At 50.5% G+C, this 22,426-nt stretch overlaps 7 protein-coding genes and 2 non-coding genes across 9 annotated transcripts; 3 read left to right on the forward strand and 6 right to left on the reverse strand.

The window, feature by feature from the left end:
- Positions 1–719: 719 nt before the first annotated feature.
- ASPZODRAFT_28239 (hypothetical protein) lies at positions 720–1,239 on the reverse strand (the record flags this gene model as incomplete). Its single annotated transcript, XM_022728125.1, has 2 exons — positions 720–925; positions 977–1,239. The coding sequence occupies 2 exons, from the start codon at positions 1,237–1,239 to the stop codon at positions 727–729; spliced, it is 462 nt and encodes a 153-aa protein (XP_022578093.1). The 3' UTR covers positions 720–726.
- A 70-nt stretch (positions 1,240–1,309) lies between these two features.
- Positions 1,310–5,192, forward strand: ASPZODRAFT_123234 (hypothetical protein). The gene is made up of 4 exons (XM_022721356.1): positions 1,310–1,839; positions 1,897–2,117; positions 2,173–2,301; positions 2,357–5,192. Exons 1-4 carry the CDS (start codon positions 1,721–1,723, stop codon positions 5,080–5,082), a joined length of 3,195 nt encoding a protein of 1,064 aa, XP_022578094.1. The 5' UTR covers positions 1,310–1,720; the 3' UTR covers positions 5,083–5,192.
- A 206-nt stretch (positions 5,193–5,398) lies between these two features.
- Positions 5,399–5,989, reverse strand: ASPZODRAFT_136033 (hypothetical protein). The gene is made up of 2 exons (XM_022723962.1): positions 5,907–5,989; positions 5,399–5,852 (listed from the first exon to the last, which is right to left on the reverse strand). The coding sequence occupies exons 1-2, from the start codon at positions 5,970–5,972 to the stop codon at positions 5,505–5,507; spliced, it is 414 nt and encodes a 137-aa protein (XP_022578095.1). The 5' UTR covers positions 5,973–5,989; the 3' UTR covers positions 5,399–5,504.
- An 817-nt stretch (positions 5,990–6,806) lies between these two features.
- ASPZODRAFT_896772 (hypothetical protein) lies at positions 6,807–7,275 on the reverse strand. Its single transcript, XM_022730366.1, has one exon. It carries the CDS (start codon positions 7,171–7,173, stop codon positions 6,913–6,915), a length of 261 nt encoding a protein of 86 aa, XP_022578096.1. The 5' UTR covers positions 7,174–7,275; the 3' UTR covers positions 6,807–6,912.
- Positions 7,276–7,360: 85 nt separating this feature from the next.
- ASPZODRAFT_28242 (hypothetical protein) lies at positions 7,361–8,419 on the forward strand (the record flags this gene model as incomplete). Its single annotated transcript, XM_022728126.1, has 3 exons — positions 7,361–7,642; positions 7,757–7,995; positions 8,046–8,419. 3 exons carry the CDS (start codon positions 7,361–7,363, stop codon positions 8,191–8,193), a joined length of 669 nt encoding a protein of 222 aa, XP_022578097.1. The 3' UTR covers positions 8,194–8,419.
- A 255-nt stretch (positions 8,420–8,674) lies between these two features.
- Positions 8,675–8,748, reverse strand: ASPZODRAFT_t141. The gene has a single exon. It is a non-coding gene; the product is annotated as a tRNA-Val (tRNA).
- Positions 8,749–9,056: 308 nt separating this feature from the next.
- On the reverse strand, positions 9,057–9,128 carry ASPZODRAFT_t140. Its single transcript has one exon. It is a non-coding gene; the product is annotated as a tRNA-Thr (tRNA).
- Positions 9,129–9,809: 681 nt separating this feature from the next.
- On the reverse strand, positions 9,810–19,121 carry ASPZODRAFT_28243 (hypothetical protein; the record flags this gene model as incomplete). Its single annotated transcript, XM_022728127.1, has 3 exons — positions 9,810–11,058; positions 11,115–18,776; positions 18,833–19,121. 3 exons carry the CDS (start codon positions 19,119–19,121, stop codon positions 9,893–9,895), a joined length of 9,117 nt encoding a protein of 3,038 aa, XP_022578098.1. The 3' UTR covers positions 9,810–9,892.
- A 995-nt stretch (positions 19,122–20,116) lies between these two features.
- ASPZODRAFT_19311 (hypothetical protein) lies at positions 20,117–22,386 on the forward strand (the record flags this gene model as incomplete). Its single annotated transcript, XM_022727371.1, has 4 exons — positions 20,117–20,200; positions 20,254–20,478; positions 20,529–21,744; positions 21,797–22,386. 4 exons carry the CDS (start codon positions 20,117–20,119, stop codon positions 22,384–22,386), a joined length of 2,115 nt encoding a protein of 704 aa, XP_022578099.1.
- Positions 22,387–22,426: the final 40 nt, after the last annotated feature.

Raw genomic sequence — 22,426 nt, forward strand, 5'->3', positions numbered from 1 at the left:
GGAAGACGCAGCAGGGACGGAAGAAGAGAGAAGAGAGATAGAAAAAGAAGAGAGAGAACAAAGAAACGGGTCTGCTGGAAGGAATTCTGGAAGGAACGGCGACCGAAGAACGGGGATAGGGCCACGACGACAAGGCAGCGCGAGAGGACGAGGAGGCAGCGGCGGCAGACGATGAAGGAGAGGCGACAGCACTGGGCAGGATGCGACTCGAGGGAGTAATGGAAGGAATAGAAACCGCAGACGACGCAGACGATGAGACAGCAGGAGAGGCAATAGACGAGGGCGTGATGACAGGCGTGGAGGCGACGACAGACGAAGGGGTGATGATAGGGGTGGAAGTGGAAGTGGAAGTGGCGGCAGCGACGGTCGAGTAAGACGTCCAGCAGGCGGAGGTGGGAAGGGTAGATTTCATTTACATATTCATATACAGTTGTATATGATAGACAGAGACGACAGATTGTAGAAAAACAATTGATTCCTATAGACTGTCTATCCAGGTCGTAAGTGGAACTTATAACTTATTACTTATTATCTAGAGTAACTAATAGACATACAATACCTCCTAGTCATCTACTCTGTATGCTATGAACAAATTTGATGCCTGAGGCAGGCTACGGTAAATACGCCTTCCTATTCAGGGCTAGCGCTACTTCTGCGATCCTTCCTTATGAAGACAACCTCCAGTTGCACCTTCTCAGAATGATTCCCAACAGAAACCCGCTCTTTTCAGTCACAGTGACGCCGTCTCATATGTTCTTGAAGGTTGTCCTTTCGATTGAAGATCTCCCCACAGCTTTGCACCGGGCAGGGATACGACCGGGGGCAGACGTGAATGTTTCGAACGTGGCGCAGGAGATCGCCAATGCGGTTGAAGGACCCGGAATAGCGACAGCCTTCCCACTTGCATCGAAAGACTGCTGGCTGACTATAGATCTTCAGTTAGGAAAGCCTCTCCGAGTGAACACATCCGACATACCGGGGCACTTGACTGCTCGGTTGACCTTGGTGGTTTGTGGCATTGCAAGGCGAGCTCTGTGGATGGAGGGATAGCATTCCAGTAGACGCCGAAGAAGACAGCGGAGGGCCCTGGAGCCCAGTGCTCTTTGTTGCCCAGTATTCGAAGAGGTCGGCTTCAGAAGCTGTCCCCAGCCCGAGAAGTGGAAGAGCTGCAAGATCTGGAAAACCGCTGGTTAAATCCCAGTCTTCGGTCAAGACGTTCTGATTAGCCGGTCGCTCCATGATGTGCAATACGCTGCAGAAACAAGGTGATTGATGAGGGCAAAGGAAAAATGTCTTCGATGAACCTGGAGGAGCATGGTGTGCTTTTTATTGCACCGAGTTGAAACGATTGTCTACGTCCCTCGAAGCCCTGGCCGTGGTTTCTGGATGAACAATATCGGAGGTTTGAGAACGGTCCACTAGGAATGTCCCATATTGCCTGCGGGCGTCTTGCTGGGCGAAGCTGCATGGGTATCTGGGACAGAGGCTGCATGGGTATTTGGGAACCAGCCAATCAACAGCCAGATCGTTTTATATCGTGTATTATGCGGCGAGGCTGCATGGAGATTTGAGAATCAACCAATCACGGCCAGTTCCCATCACGAAAATTAAAGGAGGCCTGGACCTTGGAAATCAGGCTGAAGCAACCTGTTTTTTTATTTAAATCGTGCTGACCCCAGCCTAGTGGCATCAACTTTCCATCGCATTCAACCCCGGAACCATGGCCGACGCGGATTGGGAATCGGTCAAGCCCGAGATCGAGCGTCTCTATATCCAGGAAAATATGCCTTTACCGCAGGTTATGGACCGCATGGAGTCCATGTACGCCTTCCATCGAACGTAAGTTGCTGCCATACCATGCTGCTGAGCTGCTCTGCAGAACTCACCAAGATACAGACGCAAGCAGTACGAACGCAAACTTAAAAGCTGGAAATTTCTGAAATATAATACACGACCATTGGAGGACTGGCAGTTCGTCGGCAGGAAACTGGAGAAACGAAGAAGAGAAAAGAAAGACAGCGAGGTGTACTTTGACGGGGTCCAGCAACCGCCCCAGAAGGTGAGGAAAGCAACATACAAAAAGGCTTTTGTGTCAACCATCGACCGAATAACCAGCAGTAAGCCTCATAATCCGCCCATGTTCCGTCCCTTGGAAGCTAATAGAGACTGTAGTCTCCTCCCCGGTCACGCCGGAAGGGGTTGTTGTCTGCACGCCAGCATCCCCGGGGATGCGTCTGGCGTGGGATGCATCCCTCCCATGGCTGCGATTTTCGAGTCTGTTGCAGCCAGAGCATGACCCAGGTATGAATAGTCAGATTTCCATATCCAAACCGAGTCTGGGCTAAATTTGCTGTAGATCAGCCGTCCCTCCTGCCCTCACTAACAGTGGCGTCCCCCCGGGACGCCGACACTTCATCATACACCCTCAACCACGAGGTGATACGGTGCTTGAGTTCGATTTTGCCCTGGAAAAGGCTCACCACCCCACCGGGAATAGACAGCAGCACCCGCACCACCGCGGCTCTGACTGTCTTGATGCCTGAAGAATACGAGGGCCAGCACTGCGACCTTTCCGCCAGCCTGTGCAGTTCCAAGCACACCAACATGGACCGCCTGTCCCTGGAGCTGTACTTGCTCTCGAACAACCTGGCATCCCATAATCCAACCGGCACGTCATTCGAAGCCATGGAGACCGACGACACACGGGTCATGAAGCTGTTCCATGAATCGGGATGGAACAGCGCGAAGCATCTAGAGACCATCCTGGCTATATCAGAGCCCACAGCTGGGGCTATACTGGAGAAGGTTTTTGCGAGCGCAATACGGCTGCTCGATACAGACACAGTGGAGAGGATGCTGAAAGCCGGCATGGATCCGAATTCCCCCATCGAAACCGTCCGCCATGGCGCACTCATACCCCTGCAGTTTGCGGCAACCATCAATGGGAACACAAAGCTCCTCTCACTGTTTCTATCGCACGGGGCGGACGTGAATTGTTCGAAAAGTCCACTCCCGGCTCTCTACTTTGCTCTTATATCTGAAAATGAAGAAGCGGTAGATATCCTCCTGTCTCATTGCGCCACGGTGACGCCCGCGTTCCTCGCCGAGGCTGTTTCAAGGAGCATTCATATCAGCCTTATCGGCAGGCTCATAGAGGCCTGTCCAGATATTAACGCACGAAACTCGGAGTGGGAGCAGACCGCCCTTGCGCGAGCTGTGATCTTTGGCAGGCTTGAGGCCGTGCAGCTCCTGCTTGCCAAAGGCGCCCAAGTCAATATATTGGAGAAAATATATTTCGGCGGCTATTCAGGAAAAGAATCGATGGTCTTGGGGTTAGCGATCAGGGAGCGCGGGGTAGACGACATCTTCAGGCTTCTATTAGAAGCCTGCACGAATGTCAACCCGGATCCGAATGGGCGGCCTTATATTTCGCCTCTCGCAATAGCAGTGGATCGAGGGAATCTCCAAATCACAAAAATTCTGATCCAAAAGGGTGCGGATATCTTGGTTGCTGATAGTGACTCAGATACGACTCTGCTCGAACTGGCCGCCAAGCACAAGAATGTAGAATTGGGCAGACTCTTGATAGATAATGGCGCCCGGGTCGATCGACCTTTGTCCGCTGGCAAAGCTCCCCCGTCGGCAATTTTTCTGGCCGTGAAAAACAATGCAACCGATCTGATCCCTCTCCTGATCGAGGCGGGTGCACGGCTGAACGATGAATACAGGCAGCACCCTGGAACGGTTCTCGGAGCGGCCATTGAGAACGGAGACGCATTATTAATACAATACCTGCGCAATGCTGGAGCGACGATGCTCGGCAAAAAGCTGCAGAAAATTCGAGACGTTAACGTGGCAATCTATCTGCAGCAGAACGGCATCTTGCAGTCGATCATGGCAGAATGCGGGCACCGTATCTTCGCAGCGGCACTCTCAGCCAGGGATTATAATCTGGCGCATTTCCTCCTTTTCAATAGCGAGTTCAATTTCGATGATCATGCGTCCGATATACCCCTGGAAGCGGCCATTGAATCACACAATCTCTTCTTTGTAGACGCTCTTCTGGATCTTGGAGCCAGAGTGACGGATCGTGCCCTCACCTCGGCAGTCAGACTCTGTGCAGAGGCTTTCACCGATACCAACTTGCTGCGACGCCTCCTTTCAGGCTTTCAGGGAAACGCCCCGACTGCAGTGGGGGCCGCGATACGCAAGAACAGATGTGACCTGCTGCAGCTCATCCTCGAAGCAGGGGTCGATCCCACCGGGGCGCCTTGGTGGTCAGGTAGCTCCTGGGGAGACGAGGTTGGGTTTTTTGGTGCTCCGGAGTCAGTCCTAGAACTAGCAGCACAGCTAGGCGACCCAACGTCCATCTTACAGGTTCTTCTCCAGTCAGCTCTCTGGGACCCCCGAGCTAGCGGCCGTGCTCTGGCAATTGCAGTGATCCTCCATAAACAAGAAGCCATGGAGGAGCTTTTGGCGGCGGGGGCCGACGTCAACCAAGAGGTCGTCGCCGTGGACTTCCCATACAAAGTGGCAGATTACGAAAATAGGGACCGAACAGAAATCCTGACCCCTTTGCAGGCCGCAGTGAGCCACCAACAAGTCTCGATGGTAGAACGTCTAGCCAAGTACGCTGATGTCAATTACCTTGGCCGCGGCCAGCGGACGGCTTTGCAGCTTGCCGTGGAGAGGGGAAACATGGAGCTTGTGAACATGCTTCTTCGCCATGGCGCTGATATCAACGGTCCCCCTGTGGTCAATAGGGGTGCAACCGCGTTGCAGATTGCAGCCATCAGAGGATACCTGGGCCTCGCCCGAAGGTTGATCGACCTAGGCGCTGAGGTCAATGCGGAACCTGTGAGATTCGACGGCCGGACGGCGTTGGAGGGAGCTGCAGAATATGGTCGAATCGATATGCTCTACATGCTGGTCCAGGAAGGAGCTCTGCTCGTTGGCAATGGCGAGCGGCAGTACCAACGAGCGGTGAGGTTGGCAGAGAGGAACGGACATATGATGGCTGCAAAGCTGCTACGATCCTTTAGGGCTGCAAGACAAAGCGACACTCCTAAAAGAGAGGAGTAGAAGGTGCATCCAGGGTTTCTTCTGTTGCTGGCTACATTTTGTACCAAATTTTCGGGTTCTTTCTACTTTCTATATTATTGAGAATAGGATCAAGCTTAGATCGAGTGCACATGGCCATTCGAGGTCTGGATTCTAGTTAGATGCTATCTCGCAGGTATCTATGTCTAAATGAAATGAACAGTACAAAGCTGATATTGGTGTATTAGTAGTATTTATGACTGCTAGATCATCTTCCTTGGGATAGTCAGTTATGCTGGTAGTGCTAAATCGAGTGTTAATAACAAGGTACATGAAGACCTTTTCAAGTAATTGTATTGACTATCTTTTATCTCACACATTACTTCCTCATGGACTTTTTGCTTTTCTCTTTCCCAAGATTCAATCTGAATGCATAAGACATGACTTCTTTTTGATAGGAAAGATCAATCGAACGTCTTTTTCTGCGCTGCGTACGCCAAAGGAGGCCTCCATTCAGCACGGTGTTTCATATATAGCTCTGCATCTGGCGCCATCTTATTATAGCTCGCAGCGTCATCCACCGTCCCTGCATTGAGGATAATCATTCCTTCGAACTCCGGGCGGTCTCCAGTCTTGTACACCTGCACGCCGCACGTATCACAAAAGGCAGTTGTCAGCTGCATGCCGCTCTCATGGTCGACATGGTGGTTTTTCAAGGAGCCGCTCTTGAGATGAAACTTATCGGCGGGGATCAACAGGTTTGTTGAGGCGCTGCCGCACAGTTTACGACAGGTCAGGCAGTGGCAGAGGGCCTGTCTGGTCTTTAGCAAGGCAAGTATACTAGGGTTAGAAAGGCTGGGGTATACCTTCTTTACAGGACTGCCTTCATACTGATATCGCACTGTTTGACATAGACAAGACCCAGTAGGCATTTTGAATGAGGTGTCTGATATGTATTTGTTTAGCTAGAAAAACTGGCTAGATTGTATACTCCGTACATACAGTGCTATATAGCAGAGTGATGCCTTCACTCGAGAGTTTGAGTTGTAAGACTTGAGATCTAGACCTGGTTTATAAATAAAGTATATTTAGCCTTCGGAAGAAACGCTATTCTGTCATGCTCTCAAAAAACTTATATACAGATATCAGCTGATAACTGCAAATTGTAAGTTCAAGCTTTGATTCGTCTCAGAGATCATCATGTCTGGCCAGACTGGCCGATCTGAACGGCCGATACTTTTATCGTGGGCAATAATGAAAAGAGTTTGAGAGACTTAAGCCTGGTAGAAACATAATCATTGATTGAATATGTAGAGTAGACATGACGTCATCTCAGTTATCAACCTCAAGTAGTTGTGTGCCTTGTCCACTTCACCTCTCTGGAGAGAATTGCCTATCGGCCAGTGTCAAGACACGGTCTTATGTTGAGTTGAGAGAAAGCCATGCTCTAGGTGTAGGTCATGCATGTACATGCACGGCTGGCCTATAAAGAAGAGTCAGTAAATGCCAATCCAATGACTATCAACTCCATCACTCTGGGGCTGACCGAGCAAGTGCCGCAGCTCATCCTTCCTTGTTTTCTAGATATGAATATCTAGGATATCGTTCCCCGTTGACCAGGCTGTCTTCATCTTGCCGACCTCTATTGGCTCACCGGTGAAGGTGATGCCCAGGACATCAGGGATCTTGGAATACGATGAGAAGACTGTTTTGAAATCTCCAAAATGGAGATCGACTCCCAGATATAAGGCGGCTATCACTGCCTGTCCAACTTGCTGCTAGAAGCGGCCTTAAACGCCATGCTCATCCTCACTCTTCCATGTTTAACGACTAGATCTCTGCTGTAGGGCTTCCTCACTGAAGTTCCAGCTGCTAAGCATGGCGACAACGTCGGCCTTGAAGAAGTGTCCCAAACAGCGTACGGTAACGCTGAACTCGAAGTTCTGTTTGGCCCGGAATTCGGGGCTGGAAGTGTTTCGAGCAACAGATATAGTCATCTTGGTAACTAGGCCAGAATAGCGGTGGTTCATGGTCACTGCGCACGTGTGGTTCATCGCCAGTGAATAATAGAAGAAGAGAAATCACTCCGAGTGCCTCGAGGCTGTCAAAATGTTGTCGACGGGTTGCAAACATCTGTAAAAGGAAATCAGGGCACAGAACTAGGGCTCCGCTGGGCGGGTGATCGACGACGCTAAGCCCGAACTGTGGAACAGGGAGAAAGGCAGATCAACCGGCTTCCAGCACGATACACCCTGTTTCTTCTCTTTTATCTGTTCCTTTTCGTCCCTCCTTTCCTACAAAATGCTTTCCTACTATCAAGATGGAGCCATGGATGGAGCCATGCTCCTGGTTTCGAAAGAGCCAGGTCGCCCCCGGCACCGTAATCTCGCTGACCTCACCCACGCGCTCCTCCTGGAGAATCATCTCCAAGCGAAATGAAAAGGAGGTTCAGATGAGCGAAGAAGCCGTCCAGCGTGGCTCCCGACCCTTTTTCGCCGCTGCAAAACTTCTCTGCCAGAATGAACGTGACTCGAGAAAACAGGCCCTGACGCGAATCTACCAGCAGATCCCCTGGACAGGCACCGAGGTTGAACCCGTGCATGTCCGTGCTACGCAGGCAAGATCATATACCCACATTTAACTAGAAGCCCTCCGCACCATGACTCGGGCAGGATCAACTATTACACCTAAGCTACTAGTGTGGTTGGAGAGTTAGTATGACGACGATGGCCTCGTTCCTGGCGGGTACCTCACTTACCTAGTCTGGGAGATTGTTCCTGGCGTGCGCCTGGGTGACAGTCTGGATGTGTCTCCCTTCTGGGAGTTACTACGCGAGCAGCGTGATGCGGCACGGACAGCCTTTGTAAGTGGATACAGCCAGATGATGACTCTAGGATACTATCCGATGTTTGCTGGGCCAAGGAATCTGGTGTGGAATGGGGAGACAAAGACCTTGTTAGTACACTACCTATCTCTAGCATTCTCTTCTAATAGAGCGACACTAGGTACTTCATCGGCTTCCTTGAATGGAAGCTCGAAAAGACCGAATATAAATGGGATATGACCTTTCTACCCGAGTATGACCTAGCCAAAGCGCCGGACTACAAATGGGAGCGGGTCTGGAACGGGGATACCAGTGGCTGGGGGTTCTAGGGTTTTGCCTGCTGGAGTTTGCTATTCTATCTCTATAGAGGGGCGCTGGGCTTTTATACTTTGTCGAGAGTTGATTTTGAATTGTTTGGCAAGAAACAAGATGGGCCGTTCGGGCGACGCCTACTCATCTACAATTTCATTTGGCGTGATAGAGAGGAAATATCCGTACAAGACAGTCAATGGAAAGTTTAGAGGTTGGTATGTCTTTGGATATCCTTCGTCTGACCTACAAGATTTGATTCTTCGGGTTCTCAACATGATCAAGTGGGTAAAATCCTGAAGGTCGGTATGTGTATGGATGGAGAGGACATGGAGGTAGATGGATAAAAATGTGGCACAGTCTTGCATTATTTCTTACCAATGTAGGTATCTAATATTTGTCTGCTGTGGTCTCCCGCCACGGGAATCGAACCCGCAACTTCTTATAGCCATGACAGGAGGTTAACGCCAGCAATTCAAAAAATGAAGGAGCAAAAAGCAATGACCAGACTGGGGCTCGATCCCAGGACCTTATCGGTGTTAACGATACGTGATAACCAACTACACCATCCGGCCGTTGTTGAAGACGGGGTGCGGAAAGTGTTTCATGAGGTTTTTTGTTTATTGTGCGACTTTCATGTATTTTGACTTTTCCCACCGCTTTCTATTCTGGCAAGCGAGATACCCTTTCTCTATCTACCTACCTACCTTCTACTCCTTGATGATAGTTACTTCTTCACTAGATTGGGTATTATTTCTGTTGTCGAGGAAAATTGAAAGTTTAATCTGCATTAATAATATGAGCTCCATTAAAGCATCTTCGATGTATGAATAATGAGCGCTCGATAATAGTTGGGGAGAGAAAAAAAATAAAAAAGAAAGGATGCCCCCGCTGAGAGTTGAACTCAGGACCTTTGCATTACAAGTGCAACGTGCTACCACTGAACCACAAGGGCTATCCGATGATAACACGGCGAGGAATTTGGACTTTTAACTGCCATCCAATACTGGAACTGCTATTTTGGATATCATTTTCTAGCACTCCACCCATCAATCACCGTTTATTTTTTCGGTTTATTTGTTCCCTTTATTTTTCCTGTCCCTGTCACTCTAGTTAGACATTAGATATTCCAGTGTACGATCGGTTTTGGTCTAGAAGCAGGGACGCATGAACTGGCATCGACATGCAGGTTTCCCAGGTCAAGGAAGAAACATGAAGGTAGATGTAGGTTTGAGGGCATCTTTACTGACTTGAGCTACAATTAATAGTGGAACGGAAATCTAGGGTGCTTGAAGTTGGTAAAGTAGTACCTAATAAACACAGTCTATGGCCAATTGGCTAGTATTCAAATATGATGTTCTATTGTGGTAGATTCTTATGCTAAATATATATTTATCCAACGTACTGCGATGCCCACGCACTTTTTTTTTTTTTTTTTTTTTTTAAAAAAAAAGGGAACCAATACCAAGAAGTCTCGTTAACCATAGAATGAAGACCCTACCCACAGCCACTGCTCTTGAAGAGGATAGATTTTCACGAGTCGAACGAGGGCCGAGGGGACACTAGCGATGAGCCACCCTTCGTATAGCTACTGATAGCATAAAAGTGGAGCAAGATGAACACATGTATCTAAAGAGACAAAAGAAGAAGATTGTTCTGAATTGTATCACCTTGAAAACTTTAGTATGAAAAAGTCTAGTCTTGTGTAGCCAAAATCTTTTAATGGACGGTCTCGAAATCCCCCCTGCTCAGCAACACCCCATCCAACATCCTCCCCAGATGGGTCCTGTCCATTCCTCCATGGGCCCGAATACTCTGTAGCAGCCCCCTGAGAAACTGTACCGGACTTGTCTTGAATCTGCGAGACTGGGTCTGGTCCAGAATGAACCCATCCGCAGCGATGCGCTGGTCGTCTCTCGTTGATTCCCATGCGAGATTCAAGAAGTTGCAGACCTCAACGTACTCCTCGAACGTACCCAGATACAGCTGTCCTGCAAACAGGTTCAGCTGAACAATAGACTCGCGCGGTACCGTTCGTCCAGAAGGAACCGAATACCAGTCCAAACTGTCCAGGGATCGGAACCGCTGGTTCTGACGGGGCCCATAGATATGGAGCGTGACATGGGTCGACTTTTTGATACTGTCAATGAGCTGGTCCGCTTCGTACGGAGAGACAATCACCATGGAGAACTGGCTGGTGATGATCCATTGGACTCCCCGTTGATACAGATCTGACGCCCCCCGAGCAAGAACGGTGCGTGCAAAATCGTCTGTTACCCACAGGTTCCGAGGGAATTGGCTCAGATCGAATGTTCCGGCAATGCTGGTATTTTCCAGCGCCTCAAAGGCTGGAATAAACGCAGAGCTGGTAGCTTTCATTCCAGTAGATATAAACCTATGCACGTCTGGATGGATGGCGTGCTTGGCTGGATCAACCGGTGGTGGACGTTGGACGTGTCGTTCCTGTTCGATCTCCGGCGAAAGCTCGCGCTCCTGTTCTTCGTGGAAGTGCGCTGCAAGATCCAAATTATCGAATTCACGACAGCGAGCCGTAATAGCATCAGCAGGAGCAGTGTCGATCACTTCTTGTTGTTTCGGTTGATACCGTTCGGAAAGTGATTGCGACTCGTCCTCGAGGAATAGCTGTGCATGTACCGAATCCACATCAGCTTCCCATAGGGCTTCCTGACGTTGGAACCGCCGCCCTTGCGCCGCCCACAATGGTATACTCCTCCTCATATCCGTGGCTGTCTCCGAAATGACCCAGCAGAGGACGTCCGACACAGTGATCGATCTAGGCTCCGGCGTGATCTTTGCTTGGATCTCCTCCGGTACGCAGAAGACCACGGTCTGTCCATGCCCGAGACCGCGCATGCGCATGCAGGCTACACTGTGAGTAAGAATGTAAAAAAAAGAAAAGCGAAAGAATTGCAGAACATACCTTGAACCAGTCTATCCTTCGTTAATCCCGCTCCTAAAGTGACCGCAGCCTTGGCATTCTTCGGCAACCTCAGGTCAATTCCCCGCGTGTGTGCCTCATCGAGAAACACCAGACAAACATCCATCTGCGTCGCAAATGGCGAAATTTGCAGGGGTTCTATTCGGTTCTGCCGATCAACCACACACAGTTCGTCGGAGCTGTTAACAAACACTGCCGCTTGAACAGTCGCGCCAGACCGGTGCAGCCAGGAGCGAGCAACAGATTCGTTGTCCATTTCGATGATCTGTGCCCCAACGTCCAGAATGACCTGGACTTGCTCCGGCATGGAGACCACCATATCCAGCAGGCGCCCTGCATTAGTGTCCGGCCCGGCCCCTGTCCCCGCCCCCGCATCTGCTTGTGCGGTAGATTCCGGTTCCACAGCGTTATTATTAGCTCCCGTAGCCTCCGCTGTGGCTTGCGCACCCACACCCCGCCTCCCCATCAAGGCCACTCTATTCCCCTCCTGCAAAAGATACTCCAGAACCAACGCATTTGTATGTCGCTGCTCCGGCAGATCAATCTGGTTCACAGACAGCGGAAGTGTTGTCCTCGCATCGTTCGTCCCGCTGAACCCGGTCGTGGGGTGTGTCGTTTCTTTACCAATATCCCATCCGCTCGCGGACAGTTTCGACGGGAATGCCCTCATCTCGCGCGGGTACACCAGGTTTGCCAGAAAATAGTCGATGACGGCCTGGGAATAGCGTAGTTTGGGAAAGATGACAGAGATACACTGAGCTCTATCACGTAGGTTGATGCCCTCCACCTGGTGGAAGGAAGATGGTAGATCCGGCGCATCGTCGACCCAAGACTGATAGTTAGCGCTCGCTTGATCAGACTGTAAAAGATGGGTGAAGGTGGTGTAGAGTTCCTCGTCAGTAAGTCCTCCGTAGTAGCTGCTCAATGCGGTCAACATAATCACAACATCTGGATGGCTGAATTCCGAGCGCGGTGAGGGGTTGTCTTTGGCACGATACGGAACAGCAAGTCGGGTTGGTGGGGTTCTCTTTTCATCTAGACCGTAATGCACTCGCCATCGTTTGGTGCCAAAAGCAAAGCCCAGAATGCCGCCGGCAAGAAGGCCGCGCAGTAGTAAAAGAGTCAGCTTTGTTGTCTCCCAAAACGGATCATCTTCAACCCGTGAAATCTCTTCAGATGTGAGTTGCTCCACTGTGATGTATCGAAAAATCTTCTCACGAAGGGACTGAGGCTGCCTCGCAATAGGGACACCAGGAAGACCGGTCTCGCAGATGTGGCGTGCAACTCTCTCGAGAACATGTTGTTGCCCATCGAGGCGCAAAAAACGCGTGCGAGGAAAGCTTCCAACAGGGGAATCAATAATCTCGATGCTTTCTGGAAGGGAGTTTCTGACCTCTGGCGCCGTGGCACGCACCAGTCGTAGCACATGCTGTATGACTAGCCACCGCTGGGGTGAAAACTCGACTGGACCTTGCGTACCCATGGTATAGACAAGCTCGAACTTGACGCTGAAATTTTCATCACTTTCGTCGACGATGTTACGGGCCTTTTGATCAAAAAAGTGCTGAACATCCAGTGCCTTTTTTGCAACACTTTCCTCGCCCCCGATCATTCTTTCCAGACCCATGAGCTTCCAGGAGAGGAGGTGTTCGGGCTGGACAAGTAAAATTCCGCCTGTACACATACATTCGTGACAAATCTCGTAGACTCGTTGAACCTCCCCTTTATTCAATCGCAGCGATCGAGAAAACGGCATTTTATAAACTTGGCGGTTGACTAGCCCCCCGACGCTGGAAACGAGCATTTGAAACATCTGCGCAGATTGTGGTTTTGCAACCAGTACACGAACAAGCTTTTCCCGATTGGCCAAGAAGGACGCAACGATAGGTACAATCACAGATGATTTGCCCTCGCCCATGTTGAGCTGCATGACTGTATTCTCACCAGAGCCGGGGTCTCTCATTTCACTGGCGATCTGCTCCTGCACATCGCGGATGAGTATTCCACTTTCAACTTCAAGGAGGAGCGAGTCGGGATGTTCGATCGGACTCCAGTTCGTATGCCCTGAATTTCGAAGCTCACGGACAAGGTCGAAGGGAGAGTGAAGTACACTTAGCAGCCTCTCAGCGCGCTGTAGATCCGTCAATGCAATACCGTAGCTGACTATTGCTTCTTTCCAGCATGCGGAAAGTTGATGCCATCTCTCTTGCGAAAGTTGTTCTAGAAGAAAAATCGGAGAGATTCGTGGCCAGTGGCTCGACGAGAAAGAATAAGATGGGTGGGTTGTTAAAGCGGAGAGGATAGCATCGTATATTGAGCTCACTCTTGTCTGGCACGTAATCCGATAGCTGATGATGATCTCTTCGACATTTCCACTGCATTGAAGGATGTCTTGGTGCTGTTGTCTCTGCAAAGCACCAAGGGAAACCCTCAGATCCCGGACGTACTTCTTCTCGTATCGCGATGCGGCTTGTTCATCAAGTTGGTTCAATAGATGAGAAAGACGTAATTCTTTTTGGGCTGTCTCGGAGCGACAAACCAAACCTGTCAAATTGTCGGAACATGGAGAGATAGCAGGGACTGTGGCTTGGAATAGATCATTCACACCAATGAAGCCTTTGTGCTTATTAACAGGCCATCGAGAGGCATCAAATGAGAATACTGGCGGGACCGGAGGTTCAACGGCCTGAGCACACAGGACATCACTGACGCAACGCAAGTACTGACAAAAGTGGTAGTTATCGAACCAGACCTTGAATTTCTGTCTGGCGATATCCAATGCCTTCTCAATGCTGATATACTCGGAAAACGCTTCCAGGCTATCGGCAGGGATATATGGGGTTTGAGATGGCCACTGCGTCATGAAGGCGTTGGCGAGCTGGTCAAGAGACTGGTTTTGAAAGCGCTCAACCCGTTTTCTTGTCTTCTTGCCAATCGGCCATACTTTTCCACCTGGACATTCCGATAGTGGGCGGACAGCGGATTGGAGACTATTTATCAGTTTGTGCTTGTTGAACTCCGCTCCATGTGCTGGTTTGATATAAACTTCCGGAGGAAAAATGTCGCCCAACTTGGGAATGATGGAGAAGGAAGCAATTGCTTGTATTATATCCATATCGGCGTCTTGTGCATAGGCTAGCGTTGCAAAGAACATCATGAGGTGATATTTATTGAGATCTGAGCCGGAAAGAGTGCGATGGAGAACGCTCCACGAGGGGAGGAGATTTCTCATTGATGATTCCTCAAGTAGTTGGGCATCATACTGGATATTGAGATCCAGTGCACATGAAGGTGGAAGAATTTCGCATCCAAGCAAAGCCTTCCACAAATGTCTGTCCAGTTTATCACCAACGGAATACGGCAGATAAGACTGTGCATCGTAGACCATCCTGGCTAATGTGAAGGCTTCCTTTCCACGAGATGCCTGTCTATCCCGCCCAGTATAGATACTGTCACCATCTCCCCGGATGGAATAGCTAGCCCCAAACCCTGCAACTCGCAGCACAGAGGTTCGTCGAGCATCACGATCAAGTAGATAGGGATCGACGTGGTCTAGTACCGGCATTTCATCTGACTCTGGATAAAAGATTCTCGATCGTGAGACACGGCCGAAGATGTCCTTAACCGAGTAATATAGATCAGGATGTTGAGATAGGAAGCTCAACCCATAAATCCAGTCCACGGTCTGCATGACACGTTCGTTTGCAGGATAGAATTTTCGGTCCGGGGTCAGCAAAGAGATTTTCTGCAGTAACTCAATATTTTCCTGTGACAGTCGGTCAAAGGAACGCACTGCTGCCGATTTCAGGATGGAAATTGCCTCTTCCGTGCCGGTGCGCCCTGTCAATGGATCTGGAAGGCAGAAAGACGTCAAGGCATGTAGATAGGATAGAAACAGTTTGCTTTGCAAACTGCCGTTGTCACGAAGCCGGCCAAGATGGTTGCAAACTCTGTAGACATGGGTTCTAGCAGTTGTATCCGTGTTGATAGAAACAGATATGTGATCATCCTGTCCTCTCCAAGAGGCATCTCCTTCGGGGATAATGAGTAGTTTCCGGCCATTCTGATGTAGGAGTAGCTTATTCCGGAGGCCGATCAAAGTGCCGATAGATTGATCAGCGGAAATGGTCATGCCACGGAACTGGCGAGAGTAAATCGAGGAGTCTCCCAGGCTTAGCGTAAATCCTAACTTCACAGTTGGAAGGTCGATCTCCACGCCGGATCCCGTAGAGAAAGTGTGTATACGCAAGGGACTTGCTAGGGGATTGAAAATGGTGGAAAGCTGTTTCGCTGTCTTGCTATGAACGGATATCAAAGCCTTTTCACCTTTGACGAGCTGCCACCCATGGCCGTTGATTAGTTTCCATTCGGCAGAAGAAGCCCACGGGTTATTTTTGGGACGGAACTCGACGCAGTCTTGTACCGTGTTATACCAGTGAACATAGTCCTCTTCGAAATGAATGGGAAGTTCGCCATGAAAGAGGCTTGAAGGAATGAGCTCATATGCGTCTGTCTCTCTAACTGCCCGAACAAGAAGATTGGTTTCATTTCCCCAATCTATCCCTAGATGCAGTCTATATCCGGCATACATCTTTGTCGCCGAGAAGCGCATCCCCTGGAGAGACGAGGGCATCACTTCGAGAGCTGCTCGGCCAAAGAGGGTACTATACATCCTGTGCTGCTCATACTGGGCTGGTAGCCGAGCCAAAGGGAGCCCGTTGACGAGGAGCTCCCCGGTAAGCAGATCGAAGTGAACAGAGAGACCGTCAGTGGTTGCTGCCATCCAATGGTTTTGGCATGTCCATGTACCCGGTGTATATGACGACCAGGCCCACATGATAGCTTCGTTGAGACTATCGTTGGCATTGACGAGAATGGGATAAACGCGGTACGTCAAGCGTTTCCAGCGATAGAGCAGAATGGATATTATTGAGCCTGGAGAGGGTGATAAAGAACGGCTGCCTTCGTGGACGACAATCATGCACTTGAGAAATATTGATGCCTCTGGGGAGCCAAGAATGTGCGACAGGTAAGAACCTTCTACATTGAATGAATCCAGACAAACAAGGGCTATTTCTGCTGCACGACCAAAGTAATCTGCTCTCTCGTCATCGCTGAGAGCACTGTCCCGCTTATCCTTGAGTAGGGTAACCCATTGGAAAGCCACAGCTCGGACTTTCTGAAGGTAGCCCAGAATCTGCTCAGTGCAATGGTCGGAAAGGGACAAGGCTCGCGTTGCAATGGCGATGAACGTACTCAGGGCAAAGGTTGACTCCCAGTTCTCTTTGATGCGAGAGAAAGCTTCATTCAGGGCTTCAAGGAGCTTCTCTATAAAGTCGTCGTCTCTGAAGATTGCGTGGGCAATTCGTAGATCATCTGGGCCTTTTTCTGCAGCCTGGTAAAGAACCTGGCGGACAAAAATTGCTGTCTCCTCTTTCTTCCAGTCCACTCCCGGCTGCACAAGCTGCAACAAGACATTTTGCCATTGAATCCGCAGACCCAATGGGATTATCACTAATGCCCGATACTCTGATAACGACATATGAATTGGACAATCGGACTGTTTTGCGATGACTATATTGGGGGGGAGTCCGCTGGGGAGAGAGGGAGGTCGAAAGAGAAAGGGTTGCAAAGCGGCCGAGCATGCTGGGAGCTTAAACATACAGTTCTGTGCAACCTCTTCCGTTGGCTGGGGGGCGTTCATCAGACAGTCTTTTGCTGCATCAAAATATTCATAGCGTAGCCCGTTGTTGACACAGACACTTTCCTCTGTAGCGATGGAGACTGCAATGGAACGTCGGTGAGTGACGACATGGGGTTTGGTTTGCGACAGAAGAACGATTCTGTTGTTCATAGGAATATAGAACGAAGACAGTCCGTGGTCTTTGCGAAGTAGATATCTCTCTCTTGGCCTGGGAGACGGCGTATAGTCCATACCGAGCACGTCAAGTCGGATGAAGACGGTGATATCCCGCCACTTGGCAAAGACCATGGGCACCCGCAGTTCGAAGATGGTTGATTCTGCTTGCATCCTACTTGCAGAGACTGGCCATTCGTGGACACCAATGTCCATATTTTTAGCCTCTTGCTGATAACGGCATCTCTCGCAAGGTGATAAATGCTGTTCATATTCATATCCATTAGAGTCAGTTTGCCACACATATTTGCATCCTCCGTGGTTGAACTTGTCCATTAAATCACGGTATCTCTCTTTCTTCCGGGAGAGTTCCTCTCTCTTTGCCTGCCGGGCTCGTCGGGCTCGCTCTTCAATCTGTCCAAGGAGTGATTGGTGACTGCTCGACTGGCGGAAATACCGTACTGAGAAACAAGTGTGTGTACCAATTTCGTGGTAGAGAGCATTTGACGAAAGTGTGGCATTTTGCCTCCTGCTGGAAATATACTCCTCCACACGCCCCAAACGAACCATATGGTTATGCAGAGGGAGAACGAGTGACGAGAGAAAGACTTCGGGGACATCGGGGTCATATTCGGTCAGAAGAGGGCAAATAGCCGTCGCAGACATATCACAGGCTATCCAAATCTCGAGGAGAGTCAATACCATGATGGAAATTCCCTCTGGGTTGGCGGTATACTCTAGCAAAGCACATTTGTGGTAACTGCTCAGGAGGGTTGACAATTCACCGCAGGTATCATTACGACGAATATACCTTTCAATCCATCCTGGCAGCGAAGAGGCTACCCACTTCTCAACGGCAGCAAGGTTTTGCGCCCGACTGTCTGTCCAGGACCCAACTACGGGCAGACCATAAAACTGGGCAAGAGCAGATGTCGGCTCAAAATCCACTGTCGGTACCAACCTTGTCCGTTGTGAGAACCGGTCGAGATAGTCATCGAGCAGCGGGAGGCGAGTATAGGTATCTTGACCAAAGTCGAGATCTTTCAAAGCGTCCAAATCGTATTTTGGTGCCAGGCTTACTGTCTCCCATTTGTCTTGTAATGCCTGATTCATCTTCTTCATCACTGCCTGGACATATTGACTGTCGGAAGTGTTAGGCGGACGAAGCTTCATCCACCGGCGCGTCAATTTGGCTGTCATAGCGTACACCAGGTCACTCGACACCAGAGGACCCGATTTTTCTAGAACCTTGGCCATGAAGAACATCATGAAGCGTTTGTACAGGTCATGTTCACTGCGACTGAGTATCAGCTGGACTGCAACCCGGAGCAGCATCCACAAAGGCGATCTCCGCCAAGGGAACCGGCTATCCTCCCAAACAACCTCGTCACGACAGTTCTTTGCCACGCGAGAGACGTCGAGAGGTTCACCAACGGCTGAAAGCACGCTGAATAGCAGTTCTGTGACAGCCCTTGGATGCACCGTGTCGCGGTCTTCGGCGTGTTTCTGGCGGGCTTTGCGAACGCTGGGCAGAGTTCCCGGGACGGACTGGTGGCTCATTCGCGAGAGGGTGTGAGAAAGAGCTTCGTGGAAGGAAGCTTGACAAGCTGTCTCAGCGGGGATCACAACGGCTGGACCAGGAAATGTGCGTTGGAGTCTCCCTGCCGTGCTCATGGCTGCCTCGTTTGTAGGTGAGAGCTCGAAGGCTTCAACGTGTATCTCACCGACAGGTGTATTGGAGATGAGGACGCCGGCATTCTGGGCACGGATATGAAGGAGGATATGATCTGGGATTCACGAGGGATTAGCAGTTACAATCGTAATACAGAGAGAGAGGACGTACCGTTCTTCGACAGGACTGCCAGAGCGTCTAGAAGAGCGATATTGTTCACGGCAGTCTCGCGACCAAGAGAATCGTGAATCTTTTTGAACGTGGCAAGCATCGAAATCGCGGTATGGATGGATCCATGTTGATCAGGCTGGAGATGGCGTCGAAACTGTCTCAGACTGGAGAGGACGAGATCCACGAGAATTTGCTCGTGGTGGTCGTCCGTGTCGTCCTCGCCAGGGACTTTGGGGGGAAGGAACACGTGATTCACGAGGAAGAGAGCCGCGTCGAGGTAGAATTTCATCTTGAGTAGGCGCTGGTTTTGTTGACAGGATTGATCGATTAGTATACAATAGAGGAAAGAGAGGGCTAGCTGAGGATTAAATCAAGTGTAGCAGCTAGGCGCGAGGCTGACTTCATGATGAATCGTACTTTTGAAGAGATCCAATGCGTTGATACAGAGTCGCTTTGCCGCGGGGGTCTCTTTCTGCCTGGCGTCTGTCTGCCTGACCATCGCAAGGCTGAATCTCGTTGACTGGATGGACAACCAAAGAGAATGCAGCATAAGTGGAATGGACGGTCCGGACTGACTCGTAGACTGTGTAAACCATGCTACTGGCTATCCAAGAGATACTATTGGTAGGCAAGGTATATCTACTCGTATCAACCGACAAATAGTACCAAAGATAGACTTATAAAGACTTCATCTACTACATACAGAAAGAGTAAAACTGACTGTGAGACCATGGAAGAAGAGACAGGCAGAGATAAGCTCTTGTATTTAGACAATTAGAAATGAGATGCCTCCAACATAGCCTGTCCTTGAAGCATTAAAGCATAAGTAGAACCAGTCTGACCAGACAGCGCCAAATCAGAATCTTTGAGAGATAAACTATTAATATAGGTACAGTAGGTGATAGACAATAAGCGATTGATATAAACCGTCAAATATAATAGATTTGTTCTATCCAGTAAGGTGTAGATAGTACAATTTATACTAGCAATCCTAGGCTCAATAGAGTATTGTATATTACACAAAATACTAGGAGGATCATTTACCTGGTTTACTTGTAATATTCAATACTTCCATAGGTATCTATAGCAAATACCCAGTATCCATGTAGTAATACCAGAAATGCTTAAATGCCTCAAATGCCTCATATAAAAATAGTAAAGACAGGGCGCGGAAGAAAGTGCCGCCGGCACAGCCACTGAGGGGAAACACTCGAACAGACGGCCTCAAAACCAAGTCTGCCATCCTCCTTTCTGAAGCACAGATTCTCAAGTCTTCAGCGAACGATGATTCCCTCCGAAAGCACGATTGCAGAGTTCCTGGCCTTTGCGCCAGAGGCAGACGAGGGCAAGGCCTTTGTGTTCCTTGAGGTAGAACAATTCTCTCTCTCGCCGCTGCTGTGCCAAGTGGACTGACGTCATAGGGGTCGGAGAGCATCCAGGCAGCAGTGGAGAGCTTCTATGCCGATCCAGACAAATACTCCAACGCCCAGATTGCAGACGCCAAGACCAGCGGGGAGAAACCGATCGACAAGAAGATCGATGGAAACAATGATGTGCTTCCCCCGGCGTACACGCTTCCTGCTGGATACGTACCCTCGCACACGAACCCGGTCATCCACGCCGCTCTGGTGCGAGCGCGCGATGAGGTAGGTACTTTGGAACGCCTTTTTTTTATTGCCCTTTCTAATGATAGTAGCAAGAAATGCAGACCCTGCTGCAGCAGGTGCAGATCAACAACCGTATCTACAACAGCGACATCGAACCGGAGCACGAGGTAGACATATACTGCAACTGCGACATCCACCAGTACCAGCGGCGGAAATGGACGCGGCTGGGCGTGCAGAACCTGTGGTCGTCGGCGGTGATGTACCCGGGCGAAAAGGCATACAGCGACTGCGACCGGAGCGTGTTCGCGAGTAATCCGTACATGTACATCCCTTCGCCGTTTTCACGGCAATATACGGGTATGTTTGGCCCGCGGATCAGTCCCCAGATGTACGCGACTTCGATCCATTCGACCATCTCGTTGAACGCGCGGTTGAACGCCGAGGCGCAGAACGCCGTGAACAGCCGGGAACCAAAACACAGCATCTGGGACGGCGGCGCGGCGCTGGAGTCGGCCATGGCGGAGTTGACTCTGGCGCAGGAGAGACAGAAGCGGAGCGGCAGCGGCAAGCCGTCGAAACTCGCGGGTTTGAAAAGGGCATTATCGATCAGAACACCGGAAGAAAAAGAACTGCAGCGGCTGGCGAACGAAAAGACCCACGCGGCAGAACTGCGCACCGCGATTCTCAGGGAGGAGGAGGGCCGCTGGCCGGATCCCACGTGGCGGCACATCGTCGTCGCCTACCAGGAGAAAGTAGGGATGAGGCAGAAGATCTCCGGCCTGCGCCTGAACCAACCGATCCAGTACCTCCATCTGCTGCGGGCGGGGTACTTCGAACCGATCCCCGTCGCATGGGCGAACCTGGTTTCGAACCCGTTGAAGTTCAGCATCGAGGCCGCGTCGGGATGGCGAGGCATCACCCCCGCCTGGCGCGGGTACGAAGACACAGCCGAAGAACGGCTGTACTGGGTATTGAACCATCGCGAGGGCTCTGCAGCCGCGCGCATGAAGCCCGATCTCATCTCCGCGCTGGACATGGCGCGCCGGCGCATGGCGTCTGCCGTGGAACCACCCCCGGCGTATTTCTCTGCGGACGATACCTGCCATCTGCAACATACCTCGGACGGATACTCGAAGCAGGTCATGCCGCCGCCGTTCCGGGCGTACGATGCGCCCGAGGTGGCTTCCGACGATACCATGATTCTCCTGGACGTCTCTGGGTCGATGGACTTTACTCCCATGAGGCCGAATTACGACGGATACCTTATAACGGGGTACTCACGGTCGACGCAGCCAAAGAATAAGGGTAAATTTTTTCACATAAAATTGATTAGTGGATACATGCTAATTTTTTTTAGATGTCGCCAAAGCGATAGTCCGCCGGTTCACGGATGCAATGATCAACCACGACCGCAACAGAGGAGGGTACGAACTGGTGACGTTCTCCAGCCACGCGACGCCAATGGGATACATCCACCACACGAATCTCGAGACGCAATGGAACAACATCCGGTTCGGGGGCGGGACCCGCGTCATGACAGGCTGGCAGATGGTCAAGGAGCTGCATTTCCAGAAACACGCGCAGTCGGCGACGCATCACCCCGTATACGGGTGGCAGGCGGGGCCGAAGACACCCATGCTCCGCCTCCTCCTCCTGCTTGACGGCGAGGCCACGGACATGGACGAGTTCGAGCTGGACCTCCTCAGTTTGTCGTGGGTGCATGTCACCATCTTCCTGATCGGCGTGGACGGGTGTCCGCACCACCATCGGCATGCGAACGAGCTGCAGCGGATCAGCGAGGTGAATCACCACGTCTCGTTTGTCGATGCGCAGGGCAACACGCCTGAACGGTTCGTCACGCATGAATTACTAAAGAGACATCTGGGGTATGATGTCTCGATGGCTGAATTCGAGCGTCTCGAACTGCCGCCGGCCTACGAAGAGTGATAGTAAATGTATATGAATGTATATGAAATTATATGAAATA

Source organism: Penicilliopsis zonata (assembly GCF_001890105.1).
Source record: "Penicilliopsis zonata CBS 506.65 unplaced genomic scaffold ASPZOscaffold_18, whole genome shotgun sequence".
Lineage (NCBI taxonomy): Eukaryota > Fungi > Ascomycota > Eurotiomycetes > Eurotiales > Aspergillaceae > Penicilliopsis > Penicilliopsis zonata.

What these genes read in the sequence shown, in the direction of transcription:
- ASPZODRAFT_136033 (XM_022723962.1), bottom strand. Translation starts at nt 5,972, where the DNA reads ATGCCTACTGGGTCTTGTCTATGTCAAACAGTGCGATATCAGTATGAA. An exon ending in AAGGCAGTCCTGTAAAGAAG is followed by an intron (nt 5,853 to 5,906) that starts GTATACCCCAGC and finishes AAGACCAGACAG; the next exon opens with GCCCTCTGCCACTGCCTGAC.
- ASPZODRAFT_896772 (XM_022730366.1), bottom strand. Translation starts at nt 7,173, where the DNA reads ATGTTTGCAACCCGTCGACAACATTTTGACAGCCTCGAGGCACTCGGA.
- ASPZODRAFT_123234 (XM_022721356.1), top strand. Translation starts at nt 1,721, where the DNA reads ATGGCCGACGCGGATTGGGAATCGGTCAAGCCCGAGATCGAGCGTCTC. An exon ending in ATGTACGCCTTCCATCGAAC is followed by an intron (nt 1,840 to 1,896) that starts GTAAGTTGCTGC and finishes ACCAAGATACAG; the next exon opens with ACGCAAGCAGTACGAACGCA. An exon ending in GCAGCCAGAGCATGACCCAG is followed by an intron (nt 2,302 to 2,356) that starts GTATGAATAGTC and finishes AATTTGCTGTAG; the next exon opens with ATCAGCCGTCCCTCCTGCCC.